The sequence below is a fragment of the Cnephaeus nilssonii genome (assembly GCF_951640355.1).
Source record: "Cnephaeus nilssonii genome assembly, chromosome: 19".
Taxonomy (NCBI): Eukaryota; Metazoa; Chordata; class Mammalia; order Chiroptera; family Vespertilionidae; genus Cnephaeus; species Cnephaeus nilssonii.
The window spans coordinates 48,845,772-48,862,730 of record NC_137090.1 but is presented as its reverse complement, the minus strand read 5'-3'; the positions used below and the strand labels follow the sequence as shown (position 1 = coordinate 48,862,730).

Sequence of the window (16,959 nt, the reverse complement as noted above, 5' to 3'; positions counted from 1 at the left end):
CCCATGCAAGGTGACCTCCATGAAGGGTATTTGTTGGTTGTGTAATTGGAAGGCCAGCCATCGGCCACGCCTGAGGGTTGATTGAGTTACCAAACCCACAGTGCTGCCGCGAGTTCGGGTGTCTTTTCTACTCTCTGCTTCTCACCCTCCTCTCGTGATGACAGGATGGTTCCAGCCAGTCCCAGGCTTAACTGATGTCTCACGCATGTCCAGCAGTCCTTTAGAAGCTCACCCAGAAAACCTTTCCTTGGTTGCGGGGTGTGCCCATGCCTTGAACCACCAACTATGGCTGGGGATGGGGTTGTTTTGAGTCACTCAGGCTGGGAGTCAGCTTCCCCCCAAGTAGGGGGCTCTGGGAGGAGGTACAGAAACCCCAGTCAGAACAGGGTGGTTATCTAGAGGAGGAGGAAGTGGATGAAGGGCGACAGCTTCCTGTTTGCCGCGCCACGCAGGTTGAAGTCGCTTTGCTTCATTGATTTCTACTTTTGTCTCTAGGGGCTGTGACAACAACCAAACGCACAGGCATTCCAGCTCCTCGAGAACTTTCGGCAACTGTCTCAAGAGAGAGAACCGTGCCACGTGGTCCCTCCAACCCAAAGAAATCGGTGTCTAGTCCAACCTCTTCCGGCGCACCCACCCCTACCAAGCACCAGAGGGCCACGTCCACAAGACCCAAGCCGGAGAGTGAAGGTGGAGAAAAGTCTGTACTCGAGGCCCAAGTTCGGGAGCTCTTGGCAGAGGCCAAAGCAAAAGAGAGTGAAATTAACAGGCTTCGAAGTGAACTGAAGAAATGCAGGGAGAAAAGGACTCTGAACACTGGAGGAAGCGACGCTCTGGACCCAAAGATGGATGGAGCATCAGTCTCACCAGGTGACTCTGAACCTTTGATACAAGCTCTTGAGGAGAAGAACAAGAATTTTCAGAAAGAGCTTGCCAATCTAGAGGAAGAAAACCGGGCCTTGAAGGAGAAACTGAGTTATTTTGAGCATTCACCCAACTCAGAAGGGGCATCCAGTCACACTGGTGATAGCAGCTGTCCAACATCCGTCACCCAGGAGTCAAGCTTCGGAAGCCCGCCTGGGAATCAGCTGTCAGGTGAAGTAGATGAGTATAAGAAACACGCCCCCCAAAGTGTATTACGGACGTCGGGCTCTTCAAGTAGCGATGTTACCAAAGCTTCTTTGTCACCGGATGCCTCCGACTTTGAGCACCTCACAGCAGACACCCCCTCCCGGCCCCTGTCTACCACGGGCAGCGTCTTTAAGAGTTCCAAGTGCTCTACCACTGCGAGTTCCCCTAACAATGCGAGTGAGCTGTCTCTGGCCTCCCTTACAGAGAAGATACAAAAGATGGAAGAAAATCATCATAGCACAGCCGAAGAACTGCAGGCTACTTTACAAGAATTATCAGACCAGCAACAAATGGTGCAGGAATTGACAGCGGAAAATGAGAAGCTGGTGGATGAGAAGACGATTTTGGAAACTTCCTTTCATCAGCATCGAGAGAGGGCAGAGCAGCTAAGTCATGAGAATGAGAAGCTGATAAATCTCTTACAAGAGAGGGTGAAGAAGGAGGAGCCCAACACAGAAGGAAAGGTCCTGGAGCTGGAGCAGAAGTGCACAGAGATCCTGGAGCAGGGCCGCTTCGAACGGGAGAAACTGCTCAACATTCAGCAGCAGCTGACCTGCAGCTTACGGAAGGTTGAGGAAGAAAATCAGGGGGCTTTAGAAATGATCAAACACCTGAAGGAAGAAAACGAAAAACTGAATGGGTTTCTAGAACGGGAACGGCAGAACAGTAGTGTGATGGCCCAAACTCTGCAAGAGTGTACAGTTACCTTGGAAGGGCTGAAGATGGAAAATGGGTCTTTGAAGGCTTATTTGGAGAACGAGAAGCAAAAAGCTATAGAGACCAGTTCTGTGGGGCAGACGGCAGAGGGCTGTGAAATTCAAGAAATGTTGAAAGTAGCTCGAGCTGAGAAAGATCAGCTGGAACTGTCTTGCACTGAGCTCAAACAGGAATTACTAAAGGCCCACGGTGACTTTAAACATGTTTCAAGTCTACTAGCCAAGGTAAGGAGATACCTCTTTATCAGTATTTGCTCATCCTTGTTAACGTTTCCCTCCTTGGTCTTTAAATTCAAAGAGCACAGAGAATCTTTTGCTTAGTCGTGTTCATTCTGTTAGATTCCAGACAGATTGGATATACAAAAATGAAATACCCCCAGTTTCTGACTATAGGTAGTTCCAAATGTGGTGGGGACATAGTGAATCCAATCAGTCAGTGTGATGCAGGGATAAAGGACAGCCCAGAATCCTGTGCCAAGGAGGAACGCCTAGAATATGCGGGGTAAAGGAGGGCAGTGCAGGAGGACTTTTGAAAGAAGTGACAGTGAGCTGAGTCTTGAAGAATGAGTGAGAGTGTCTAGCCAGTGTGGCTCAGTGGTTGAGCATCGACCCATGAACCAAGAGGTCACTGGTTCAGTTCCTGGTCAGGGCACATGCCTGCATTGCAGGCTCAATCCCCAGTAAGGGGTGTGCAGGAGGCGGCTGATCAATGATTCTCTCTCCTCCTCAATGTTTCCATGTCTCTATCACACTCCTTTCCTCTCTCTCTAAAAATCAATAAAAACAAAAACAACAAAGAAAAATAAGTGAGAGTTATCCAGGTCTGTCAGCATGCTTGGGATGCTAGTAACAGAAAATTAAAGTCACCCCAAATTTCCCCACCAAGTAATAATATAACCAGTATTTTGGTATTTTCTTGATATATGTTATGTGTATTTCCCACAAGTTAAAAATATTTTTGAAGAATCACCCTGAATACATTGTTAATTTTTAAAAATGTAACATTTTCTGAGCACATTGTCATTATCATTCTTTGATACATTATTTTAAAGACCAGATAATATTCTATTCTGTAAATATTTTGTATATACTTTACTAGTTGCCTGTTGTTGAATGTTTGTGTTCTTTTCCAGTCTTTTGATACTGTAAATACGTATTTTGTATCTCTCATTATTTCCTTAGGAAAAATCCCTGGACAGCGACTTCTTGTTTCAGAGTAGGACCATTTTAAAACCTTCCAATACATTTAGCCAGATTGCCCTGCAGACACATGACCCCAGTCTGTCCCCCCTGCAGATCAGGAGAGCGCTTGTTCCCCTGCACCTTGCCAACAGTTAACATCAAGTTGGTGGGTCATTTGGATCTGGTTTCCATTTCCTCTTTTTTCCTCACCCTTTTTGCTTGGAAAGATCTTCCTCAACCCACGATCAAATTAAATCGTCACTTGTTTCATTAAAAAAAAATAATCCTTTAATTAGTTTGGAACTGTGTTATATGATGAAGATTGCTGGTGGTTCTAAAATATTCTGCCCACTCACAGAGGAGTGCCGGACAGTTATGGGCAGGTGGCTGCCTGTGTCCCATTTCCTCTGAGCTCTGGGTCTGTGATTTAGGGTTCCTTGGTGAATGCAGTTGAAAACATCTTCTCACCTACTTCAGCGTTGTGACTGTTTTTAAGGAACAACCTGATTCTGTCACTGGGCTGTGTAATGAGCTAAGTAGTGGATAGTGTTGGGAGCTTTATCCTTGTCTGTGTCCTACATTCACAGCATTTATCGAAGCATGGAAGCAGTTTCACTGAAGGTGCTAGCCAAGTGCCCATTTGAGCTGTGATGTCTGTGGAATAGTGCCCCTTCCCTTGCCCTGTTACAAAACGTTTACTCTCCCAGGAGACCTTTTCTAAATCCTCCCTCAGTCCCTCATCCATTTCTTTGCTATTTCTATTGTTACTACATTAAATATGGCAATGAGAAATAATTTGGCATCTTAAAACAATAGCTTATTTTTTTCTGATCATAAACTGCATATTCATTACAGAAGCCTTTAAAAATATGGAAAAGTGTAAAGAAAATAAATATTACTTTTAATCTAACTGCTTGGAGAAAAACACTGCTAACATTTTGCTGTACTAATACGTCTTGAGACGTTTTCCCAGTTTATGTACGTTTGGGCATGCATACAAACTGGTATTGACATACTTAAAAAATTTAATCTTCCTATTCAGGGAGTGGAGTATGTCACTCCATGTTTTATGAATACAAAACCCAGTCAGAGTAGCTTATCAGTTCCACTGTTCATGTGTTTCTGATTAATTTGTTTCTGATTTATCTTTATCAGTTCTTTCATCCTGCTTTTTGTACACTTCCTTGGTTTCTTCCTAGTTTCTTGAATAAAAATCTTTGTTAATTTAAGTTTGTCCTTGCTTGGTTATTAATGAAAGCATTTAAAGGTATGAATTTGCCCTTTGTTATAGCTTTGGCTAAGGGAAGACAATAAAATCTAGAATTTGGGGGATAAATAAATCTAATTTGGAGAAAAAGGAAAAACATTTGCATTCTCTGTACAAGGTACAACTTGTTTTAAATCAAGTTGTTAATTATATTACTCATATATTCCATATTTTTATCTATTGCCTGCTGATTAGAATGATCAAATATAAGAGAGTAGGAAGGAAAAGGTTCTAGCTAATATTTTGAGATAAAAGATGTGAGAGCTGGTGTCACGTGGAGTTTCCTTATGTGTATCAAGACCCTGGGTGTGTGCTTCTGTGCGGTCCCGTGCACAGGGACCTGCTCTGGAGCTACAGTGAAGCTGTAACTTGTACTAATCTTCCCGCCCTTTTCTGTTCCCATCGGAAAGTAGAACCCAGTCCTCCTGGGCACATTACCAGCTGTGATTTAGGGGTTCCTTATCAGTGGTATATCCTTAGAAATTCAGTTCTTTCTACAGAAACTCAGTGTCTCTTCCAGAGGAGCAAGGAGATTACACACTTGTTGTGAGTGGTCAGGAAAAACTAGAGGTGAAATGATTACTAACTAATTACAACAACTGCTAGATCCATACTATCGTATCTAATAAAGAGGTAATATGCAAATTGACCATCACTCAAACACACAAGATGGCCACCGCCATGTGGTCAAAGATGGCTGCCCCCATGTGGACACAAGATGGCTGCCACAAGATGGCCAGCAGGGGAGGGCAGTTGTGGGCAATCAGGCCAGCAGCGGAGGGCAGTTGGGAGGGACCAGGCCTGCAAGGGAGGGCAGTTGGGGGCAATCAGGCCTGCAGGGGAGGGCAGTTAGGGGTGACTGGGCCGGCAGAGGAGGGCAGTTAGGGGCAATTGGGTCGGCAGGGGAGCAGTTAGGCATCGATCAGGCTGGCAGGGGAGTGTTTAGGGGGTGATCAGGCTGGCAAGCAGAAGCGGTTAGGGGCAATCAGGCAGGCAGGCAGGCAAGCGGTTGGGAGCCAGCAGTCCTGGATTGTGAGAGTGATGTCCGACTGCCCGTTTAGGCCCAATCCCACCAGTTGGACATCCCTTGAGGGGTCCCAGATTGGAGAGGGTGCAGGCTGGGCTGAGGGACACACCCCCTCGCCCCCCTATGAACGAATTTTGTGTACCAGGCCTCTAGTAAGTTATAACAGTTTAAGTTTACTACATGCATCCTTTATTGTGTCTGAATCTCAGCAGAAAATGCTTAAAGAATTGTGAAGATTTCCCAGCCGGGTAGTTGCTTCGTGAAGGAAATAGTTTTTCCTTATACTTGGGGATGTGGTTTAATAGTAATTTTACAGATGAAAAGATGGTAAGAATTTGGAAAAGGAAGTCATTAGGTGAATGAATGGATATCTTATATAATAAAAGGCTAATATGCAAATTGCCTGAACAGTGGAATGACTGGTCGCTATGACATGCACTGACCACCAGGGGGGGGCAGACAGTCAATGCAGGAACTGCCTCTTGGTAGTCAGTGCACTCCCACAGGGGGAGCACAGCTCAGCCAGAAACCAGGCTCATGGCTGCCAAGTGCAGCAGCAGTGGCAGGACCCTCTCCCGCCTCCACAGCAGCGCTAAGGATGTCCAATTGATGGTTTAGAAGTTCAAAAGACTAAGCCATCAGTCAGACATCCCCTGAGGGCTCCCGGACTGAGAAAGGGCACAGGCCAGGCTGAGGGACCACCCTCCTCTGTGCACGAATTTCGTGCACTGGGCCTCTAGTCCTATATAATAAAAGGCTAATATGAGATTGTCCCCTCTACCGGGAGTTCGACTAGGAGTTCTACCAGGGGGCAGGGCCTGCCAGCCAATTGCCCGCAGCCCCTCCCCCCTGGCTAGCCCCACCATGACCAGCCCCCCCGCCCCCACCCCGATCAGGGGCAGGGCCAGCCGGCCAACCTCCTGTGTCCCCTTCCCCCTGCTGGCCCCGGCCCGATCGGACCCCACCTGTGCACAAATTTGTGCATGGGGCCTCTAGTAGGAAAAGAAAATACATTTTGCATATTTTATAAATACTATCTTGTAGGAATCCCTTTCACGTCCCGCGTGGTTCAGGGTTCCAGTTCAGAGTTCGAGTTCTGGAGAAGGGCCGCACACAAATGAAAGGAGACTTGAAGAAATTCAATTTGGCGAATTGGGGGGCCAGGCGGTAGTCCACCTCTAGTGGGAGAACTACTCACTGCTCTGGCCCTGCCATCCCTTTTATTGAGGCTTTGGGGAAAACATCTTAGCCAGGATAAACAGAAATGTACATGTAGCCCTTAGGCAGGAAATAACAGAAACTTACATGGGACAAACAAAGGTGGAGGCTGCTTCAGCTAACAATATCTCAACTAAAGGGTGAGTGGTTAGAGCAATTAAGGTTGTTGACCAGCCTTCCTGGCTTCCTGTCAACATCTCTCTTTTAGTGAAACTGATTTGTTCCCGGCACTATCTCTCTTTTCATAACGGGAGAATTTTAATTTATGTGTCAGTAGGTAAAATGTTCCACATTTCTATTCTCATTGGGCCAAACTAGAGTAGCCACTGACAAAACCAAAATTTGAGAGAAAGGTGTGGCAGGTAGATGATTCTGTAGGCATGACTGCAGACCAGGACTTCCTGAAGGACTGAGATCTGAGAACCTGGCTCAAATACAGGTGATCTATGAGGAGGATGCCCGGGGGATGCTTTGGACTGTGAGACACAGGAACCTCCTAGTGTCAGTTGCCTAAGCAAACCGGCGTTCACTTTGCTCCCATAATCAGAAGTCCAGAAGGTAGGAAGTTGGTAGCTGTGGTCAGGGGCTGCATGATGTCAGGACTCTGGGCTGGCAGCTCTGCGATTCTCTCCGCCTTCCTGCCAAGGGAGCAGGGAGCACAGCATCTTCACCATCTCGTCCTCACAGTCCTGGCAGGCAGGAGGCTTGGCAGGTGCCCAGGCACCTCAGTTTCATCAGGAGAAAATTTTCCCCCAGGAGCCCCCTCAGCAACTCCCTTTATATGTGGTCAGAACTGGGTCACACACCTTCCCCCACCCACCCTCCTTGAAATCATAAGATCACATCCTGACTATTGAACAAAATTGGGATTCTCTGTAAGAAAAAAGGGAGAATGGCTTTGGTTAGGGAAGAGCGCCATTTGCCACAGCCTTCGACAGAACTCCTCCACATGTTCACTTTTCCCCACCCCTGTTCATTCTCCACAAAATGCTCACAGAGATCTCCGATATGTGTAACGCCTACAGCAGTTCCCCTTTGCACCAAGCACTCCACCCAATGCGCGAAGCCCTGTGGTTGCCTTTTGCTTACAACTCCAGCCTTGGTCCCACCACCGTCCTCCCTGCCTAGGCCCAGCCATGCCCAGTTCTTGTCCTAACTCGCATCAGATGAAAGAAGTAGGGGCTCTCTCTGCCAAAAATGTTCTTGCTTCCCTGACCCCCTCCCCATTCTTCACTTGCCTGGTCCTGTCTTAAGCTTTAGGTCTCAGCTATAGTGTCCCTGCTTTAGAGAGGCCTTCAGCTCTGTGGGGTCATTGTCTCCTGGCCTGAACAGCCATCATGTCTGCATCAGCTCGAATCACTTGTGTGAAGCCCCATCCCCGTCCCCTCAGAGGAGTCCAGACTGTTGGTGAATCTCTTTGGTAGAGTTGAGGGGAACTTAGGGATCACTTCCCTATGAATCATGGGCTGGATACTATTGGAAAAGTTGGTTAAGATTGAGTTGTTTAAGCTGAAAACCTGAACATTTCAATTATCTTCAGGTGAGACATTTCCCCCCATTCTCCAGTACATTTGGCTGACAGTGATATGTCAGCTCCTGGTGAAACAGCCCATGACTTCATGCTGGGAAGAACGCATGTAAGAAATGTGTAAACAGCCTGTTTTCCTGCTCTCCCACGCAAGCCAAGAGAAGGCACGTTGAGGCAGCTTAGGGAAGGCCTGCAGGCTCCTCACCTGGAAGCCTTCGAGGTGGGCAGTTGCCCCAGGAAATGTCCCAGGCCTCAGCCTGAAGTCTGCTCTGCAGCAGGAGCTAAAGCTTAAGGAGAATCAACTATACAACCAAAAGCCTGTTACTCCTTTATTAGGTCAGCTGTGACATCACGTGGCCCAGAATACATGGCAGTCACGTGTTGGCATGACTGTTGTTTCACCCCTCTGGTAGGGCTCTGCTCTTGAACCCATGTGAAGAGCGACGGGAGCTCATCCTGAGGGTTTGACAGTGAGAGATCCGATGTTTGAGTAAGGATGGGCTTGCCAGTGGGACCAGAATCACAGAATCTCTGCTCCCTGGGCTTCCATGGAGCTCATAAGAGGGAGGGGCTGCTTCCTCGCGTGGACCCAATGTCATCTCTCCCTTTGGGTTTCCCTGGCTGACCCCCTTTCCTTCTGAGGGCCCTCGTTTTCTCTTTACACATGTTAATACCTTTCATGAAGTCAGACCTGAATACCATTCTCTTTCTTTAACTTGTGGGACTTGTCTCTGAAGCCTGGTGTCACCCTAGCATTCATCCCTCCTGGGTGAGCACTGGGGTCTCCTAGAGAGTTCCCAAAGTATGATGCAGACTTTTGCCCTCTTGGAGATGTCCATAGCCATTTTTCTTTTTTCCATAACAAAAGTGTACACTAAACTAGCAGACCCTCCTCGCCCTGGCGTAGCAGCATTGCAAAACAAATAGGTCAAGTTCAGGCCAGAATGAAACAGGGCCCTCCATCAGCAGGATCTCTTCAGAACAATGCCAGGATTGAGCAGGAGTTTTGGAGTAGCCAACTTAGATGTAAAAACAAACAAGAAAAATAACACACATTCTTACTCATAGTAAAGTTACTCAAGCAATCATTCCAAGATTATTTACTTTCATATTATATATAATTTTAACGTGACTTCTTCCATATATAAGGTATTTAATAGATACTTGTTGAATGAATAAGTGAATGAATGTCAGAAACTTGCAACAGAATTAGGAGAGAGGCTGCTTTAATTATATTCATCTGTTTAAAAAAATGATGTTTATCATCATCCTATACAATAAAAGGCTAATATGCAAATTGACTGAACTGTGGAATGGCCGGTCGCTATGATGCGTGCTGACCACCAGGGGGCAGATGCTCAATGAGGAGCTGCCCTCTGGTGGTCAGTGCGCTCTGATGGGGAGCGCCGCTCAGCCAGAAGCCCTGAGCCGGGCTCACGGCTGGCGAGTGCAGCAGTGTTGATGGGAGCCTCTCCCACCTCTGTGGCAGCACTAAGGATGTCCAACTGCCAGCTTCCTTAGGGGGAGCGGGCCTAAACCATGGGTCAGACATACCCCCGAGGGCTCCCGGACTGTGAGAGGGCACAGGCTGGGCTGAGGGGAACCTCCCCCTCCCCCCAAGTGCATGAGTTTCGTGCACCGGGCCTCTAGTATTTTAATAATAAAAGCTAATATTTTAGTGCTTTATATGTGCTAAGCACTCTTAGAGCCTTTGGATCATTTAATTCCATCATAATTTTATGGTATAGATACTATCATTATCTTAATTTTTTTTCAGTTCAGAAAACTGAGGCTGAGAATAAGTTATTAGGCTAATTAACTGACGAAGCCTAGAATTTAAGTTAGGTCTGACCCCAAACTCTTGCTCTTTTTTTTACTACAGTTTACATTCATTATTATTCTATACTAAAGGCCTGGTGCAAGAATTCGTGCATGGGTGGGGTCCCTCAGCTTGGCTGGTGATCGGGGCTGATGGGGGCCAGCCTGCTGCGGGGAGGGATCGCGGGAAGTTGGCCCAGCAGCAAGCTAACCAGTGGTCGATTCTGCAAGGAATCGGGCTCCCTCCTCCCTCCTGTCTGGGTCCGGGGTGCGGGTAATCCAGATTCGGGGCTGTTAGGGCCCTAGCAGCAAGGTCTGGGTCAGTGCACGTCATAGCTACCGACCAGTTGGCCGGTCATTCCGGTCGTTCGGTCTTAACAGTCGCTTAGGCTTTTATGTATATAGAGATTAGTTTCAGGTGTACAGCATACTGATTCAACAATCATATACTTTACAAAGTGGTCTCCCAATATTCCAAGTACCCACCTGGCCCCATACATAGTTAGTACATTATTATTATTTTTAATGCAAGCCCAATAAAAATATTTTTTATTTTTAATTAAATCTTTATTGTTGAAATTATTACATATGTCCTCTTTTTTCCCCCATCGACCCCTTCTAGCACACCTCCATCCCCCACCCCAGGCCTTCACCAACCTATTGTCTGTGCCCATGGATTATGCATATATGCATACAAGATGTTTGGTTGATCTCTTCCCACCCACCCACCTCTGCCATCGCTCTGAGATTCCATACTCTGTTCTATGCTTCTATGTCTCTGGATCTATTTTGTTCATCAGTTTATTTTGTTAATTAGATTCCACATATAAGTGAGATCATGTGATACTTGTCTTTCTCTGACTGACTTATTTCACTTAGCACGATACTCTCCAGGTCCCTCCATGCTGTCTCAAAGGGTAAGAGAGTCTTCTTTTTTATGGCTGCATAGTATCCCATGGTGTAAATGTACCACAGCTTTTCTATCTACTCATCTACTGATGGGCACTTGGGCTGTTTCCAGGTCTTAACTATTGTAAGTTGTGCTGCTATGAACACAGGGGTGCATATATCCTTTCTGATTGGTGTTTTGGGTCTCTTAGGATATATTCCTAGAAGTGGGATCACTGGGTCAAATGGCAGTTCCATATTTAATTTTTTGGGGAAACTCCATACTGTTTTTCTTAATGGCTGCACCAGTCTGCATTCCCACCAGCAGTGCATTAGGGTTCCCTTTTCTCCACATCCTTCCCGCTCTTGTCATTTGTTGATTTGCTGATGGTAGCCATTCTGACAGGTGTGTGGTGATACCTTGTTGTTATTTTAATTTGCATTTCGCAGATGATCAGTGACTTTAAGCATATTTTCACATGTCTCTTGGCCATCTGTACCAGTATGTCCTCTTTGGAGAAGTGTCTATTTAGGTCCTTTGTCCATTTTTAAATTGGATTGTTTGTGTTCCTTTTGTTAAGTTGTTTGAGTTTCTTATATATTTTGGATATTAACCCTTTGTTAGATGTATCATTGCCAACTATGTTCTCCCATACAGTGGGCTCCCTTTTTGTTTTGTTGATGGTTTCTTTTGCTGTGCAGAAGCTTTTCATTTTGATGTAGTCTCATTTATTTATTTTCTCCTCAGTTTCCTTTGCCCTAGGACAGTGGCCGGCAAACTGCGGCTCGCGAGCCACATGTGGCTCGCTAGCTGCGGTTTGCCGCTCTGTTGACTAATGAGTTTGCCGACCACTGCCCTAGGAGATGTATCTGTAAACATATTGCTATGAGATGTTTAAGATTTTGCTGCCTATGGTTTCTTCTAGGATTTTTATGGTTTCATGACTTATATTTACGTCTTTTATCCATTTTGAGTTTATTCTTGTGTATGGTGTAAGTTGGTGGTCTAGTTAAAATTTTTTTCATGTATCTGACCAATTTTCACTTTTGGTGCTTTTCTGTGTATTTTAAATGTTTAATGATTAAAAATTGAAAAGGTAAAATGAGTTTCTGTGCTGTGCCACTTTTCTTTGTCTGATGCCTGCACATTTCTATGTTCTGTGCCTTCAACTGGTGTTCTCTGTGACATTAATGTTATATAACTAAGAGAAACCACTGTAGCCACAAGTATTTGATGGTGAAAGAGATTTGGGGATGTGAGGATTTAGGGTCTTGTTCCTGGCTTACCAGCAGGCGGCGCTGCTCCACAGCAGATATGAGGCAAGGCAGCGGCCCCAGCCTCCTGGTGTGAAGCGCTGCTTTACCAGATGCCTGAAAGGAGGACATTTAAGTATGTGCAGCCTTCTTTATGTTGGAAGGGGTACAGAATCCACCCATTTGTCCTTGTGTATATATCGCATTTCTCTGAGTATTTATAGCCTTGGCTGTGTCTGTGCTGCCAGGTGGGGCATGTGCCAAGCGCTTCCTCTGCTGTTGTGTTGAGGAGCCTGATGCTAACGTGTGCAGAACTTTTTGCTGTTACATTGACCAGGGAACTTTCCTTTTATTTTAGGTGGAGAAGGATTATTCTTACTTGAAGGAGATATGTGATCATCAAGCGGAACAGCTGAGCAGAACCAGCCTAAAACTACAAGAGAAAGCATCAGAGAGTGATGCAGAGATTAAAGACATGAAGGAAACCATATTTGAATTGGAAGATCAGGTGGAACAACATCGAGCTGTCAAGTTACATAATAACCAGCTCATCAGTGAGCTAGAAAGTAAGTGAAATCAAGCCCTGGTGAAATGTCGGTCAGGAGTGGGTAGAATATAAAAGAAACCAGCAGCAGTGGGTAACTGGGAGATGGTAGGTAAGAATGTTTATGAAAAGCCTTTCTTGTCAATGTTCTATAATCTCCTAAGAAGAATGGCAATTAAAAAGACAGAATAATTAATCTCTTAAACTACGTTGAAAACTGGGTAATACAGAAGAAAAGATTGTTGTACGTGAGTCAACAGTGTGGGATGTTAGGTATACTGTGTGTGAGCCACACTGCTGAACACACGCATCAGGCATAACAATGTGTCCTCTTTCAGGATTGATGGCTAAAAAGATGGGTGACAGATGGTCAGGGTATCTGAACAGTGTGTGCTCTTGGTGTGGGAAAACAATTTCAGCATGTGTCCTATTGATGGTAGAATATCAGATAACTTAAAAGGTGGCCATTTTGTCACTGAAGAGGCACCAGTGTATGGCTTATTTACAAAGTCATTGTTTGCTTTGAATAGGGAAAGACATGTTTAAAAGTGATCAGTTAAATATTGCCTGCTTTGTCCAGATTAAGTCTTATTAAATGATCTCATTTAATATGTTTTGCTTTTGTAACAAAAGAATTAATGCAGAGATCTTTTAGTGACACTAACCATTGCTAAAAATAGTGTAGGTCAAACTGATCATTCATGGAATCCATATCTGTGAGTTCACCCACTTGCCAAAAGTTATTTGTAACTTCAAAATCAGAGTTCTCAACACCTCCACGGTCATTTGCGGACCTGCGCAGGACAGTGGAAATTTTGAGTCTCCCAAAGTGCACCCCAGCTCAGGTTGAACTCGGTGACACCTTCTCACTTCACCTCTCCCATGTAAACAAGTCTTTTTCCTGGTTTACTTAGTGCCATGATTTTTGCAGTTTTTGTGCTTTTTGTTGGTGATTTTACTGTTTAAAATGAACCCCAAGTGTAGTCCCCAAATGCCATGTAGTGTCCCAGGGCACAGAAAAGCTGTGATGTGCCTTGTGGAGAAAACAGGTGTGTTAGACCAGCTTTGTTGAAACCTGATTCTAGTGCTCTTGGGTGTGAATTAAGTCTTAGCAAATCAGCAATGTTCATTGAATCATTCAGTGTTAACCAAAACTTAGAGGAAGTTCACCAATCTGTACATGAGATTGCTCCAGAAGGTGCTAAAAGTAAAGTCTGGTATTTGATGAAGCTGTGGAAAAGCGTCCAAATTTGTAGCTTCATGTGGTGATAGCCAGTTAAAAACCACACACAAAAAACGTAGTGGATCGCATTACTGTAAAGCAAAAAGCAGACAAATTTGTAATCACATTTTCCAGGATCAGGAAAGGGCTAAACTGTTCTCAGTGGTTGGTGGCAGGCTTGAATGGCTCAAGGGCAACACAGTGAGTGAGAAAAGTTAAAAACTTGCAGGTGAGGCAGGTTCTGCAGATCAGGAGGCTATGGGAAAATTTTTAAAATACCTGCTGACTGTTATGCAGGAAAAGGGTTATGTGGGTAAGCAGGTTCCAGCAATGATGGGAGGGGCTTTTTTTAACAAAGACACTGGCAAACAACCTTATTGTATAAAACACAAATAGCTCCCTTCTGGGCCCAGGGCTAGCAAAAGCAGACCTTGGTGCACATCTTGGTCTTTTCCAAAGGCTCCCAGCCCCAGCAGAGGGAGCCACAGCTGTGGATTGCTAATAGTTACAAACAGGGTACTCAGGGTCAATCACAAACAGAGTCTGACATTGTCCTGCACTAGAGATTAGAAGCCATAGTAGATCTATTTAATACACAGACACAAACCCAAACAGGCAGCCAAAAAATAAGCCTGAAATGAAAGAACAAGAGAATTCTCCAGAAGAAGAGCTAAATGAAGTGGAGATAAGAAATTTATCAGACATACAGTTCAGAATAATGATGACAAAGACTCAACAGCATGAGAAAAAATATAGTAACTATGAAGAATGACATAGCACCAATAAGGAATACAGTGGAAGGAATAAACAGCAGATTAGGAGAAGCCAAGGATTGGATCAGTGAATTAGAAGACAGGGTAGAAAAAAAAACAACACTCAATCAGAGACCCAGAAAGAAAAATCAATTAAAAAAACAGCAGGACAGCGTAAGGGAGCAGTGGGACAGTACAAAACATAACAATATTCACATAATAAGTGTACCAGAGGGGGAAGAAAGCAAACAAGGAATAGAGAACGTATTTGAAGAAATAATGCCAGAAAACTTACCTAACCTGGTGCAGGAAAAAGTCACACAAGTTTAGGAGGCACAGTAAATCCCAATCAAGAAGAACCCGAACAGGCCCATGCCAATACACATCATAATTAAAATGTCAAAAATTAAAGACAAAGAGAGAATATTAAAGGCAGCAAGAGAAAAGCAATTCTACAGAGGAGCTCCCATAAGGCTGTCAGCTGATTTCTCATCACAAACCCTACAGGCCAGAAGGGAATGGCATCGAGTACTCAAGGTAATGGAAAGCAAGGATCTGAAACCAAGATTACTATATCCAGCAAGGCTGTCATTCAAAATAGACGGTCAAATAAAGAGCTTTCCAGACAAGAAAAAAAAAAGGCTAAAGGGGTACATCACCACTGAGCCAAAGGGACTGCTCTAATGAGAAGGAGAAACAGAGAGAAACCTAGGCATACAGTGGCAGGGTGTTATCCTGCATCTATAAGGGTTCAGGAATCTGGAAAAGGGGCTGTGCGTAAATGAATGAAGAGGCTAGAGAAGAAATATGAATTTGGAAGGCATATTGAGGGAGCCAGAGGAAGCTTAGTTCAATTGACTAAATTCTCGAATCTCTGCACCCAGGGCTTTTTATTCACACATCTTGCCCTCTAGCAAAGCATATATACATATCAAAGGTAAAGTTTGGTAAACAATAAAAAGATTATCAGGTTGGGGGAACTGCCTTTGGCTGTTCCAGCAGCAGGCAATAATATATGCAGATTTTCAGCCCTGCTGAAGCTATCCATCAGCATTCTGATAAACTTCTCGCACTTATTATGCTAACAACTGGAATTTGCTTCCAGCAATACAGTGTTAAAATGGCAATAAATAAATACCTATCAATAATAACCCTAAATGTAAATGGATTAGATGCTTCAATCAAAAGGCATAGGGTAGCTGAATGGATAAAAAAAAAAAATGACCCAACTATATGCTGTCTACAAGAGACCCACCTCAGAACAAAAGACACACACAGGATGAGAGTGAAGGGATGGAAAAAATTTTCCATGCAAATAGAAAATAAAGCTGGAATAGCAATACTCATATTCGACAAAATAGACTTTAAAATGAAGGTCATCACAAGAGACAACAAAGGTTACTACATAATACTAAAGGGATCGATCCAACAAGAGGATATAACCCTGGTAAATATATATGCACCCAATATAGGAGCACCTAATTATATAAAAAAAAAAACTTCTAGAGGACTTCAATGGAGAGATGGGCAACAATACAGTCATAGTAGGGGATTTTAACACCCCTCTGACTTCACTGGATAGATCTTCCAGACAAAAACTTAACAAGGAAACAGTGACTCTAAAGGACACACTTGATCAGATGGATTTAACTGAACATTTATAGAACATTTCACCCCAAAGCAGCATTCTTCTCAGGTGCACATGGATCATTCACAAATATAGTCCACATGTTAGGACATAAAACAAGTCTCTATAAGTTCAAGAAAATTGAAATCATATCAAGCATCTTCTCAGATAACAGTGGGATGAAATTAGAAATCAACTACAGTAAAAACACTGAAAAACATTCAAATACATGGAAGCTAAATAGCATGTTATTAAACAATGAATGGGTTACCAACGAGATCAAGAAAGAAATAAAAAAATTTCTGAGAAACAAATGAAAATGAGCACACAACAACCCAAAATGTCTGGGACACAGCAAAAGCAGTCCTGAGAGGGAAGTTCATAGCACTACAGGCCTACCTCAAAAAAACAAGAAAAACTAGCAATAAAGTATTTAACCATACAACTTAAAGAACTAGAAAGAGGACAACAAGAAAAGCCCAGATTAAGTAGAAGGAAGGAAATAATAAAGATTAGAGCAGAAATAAATAACACAGAGATTTAAAAAAAAAATACAGAAAATCAATGAAACTAAGAGCTGGTTTTTTGAAAGAATAAACAAAATTGATAAGCCGTTAGCTAGACTCATCAAGAAACGAAGAGTACTCAAATAAATAAAATCAGAAACAAAAGTGGAGAAGTAACCACTGACACCACAGAAATATAAAGGATTGTAAGAAAAATACTATGAACAACTATATGCCAACAAGCTAGACATTATGGATGAAATAGACAAATTCCCAGAA

The 16,959-nt window shown here is 44.0% G+C and overlaps 1 protein-coding gene across 7 annotated transcripts in view; it reads left to right on the top strand.

The window, feature by feature from the left end:
- Positions 1–16,959, top strand: part of SPECC1 (sperm antigen with calponin homology and coiled-coil domains 1) — a 256,884-nt gene that overhangs the window by 147,429 nt on the left and 92,496 nt on the right. For all 7 annotated transcript variants that reach the window (XM_079797262.1, XM_079797264.1, XM_079797265.1 and 4 more), the window contains 2 exons: positions 496–2,072; positions 12,388–12,595. In XM_079797262.1, the coding sequence (XP_079653388.1) occupies positions 496–2,072; positions 12,388–12,595 (1,785 nt within the window). The remainder of the gene's footprint in view (positions 1–495; positions 2,073–12,387; positions 12,596–16,959) is intronic.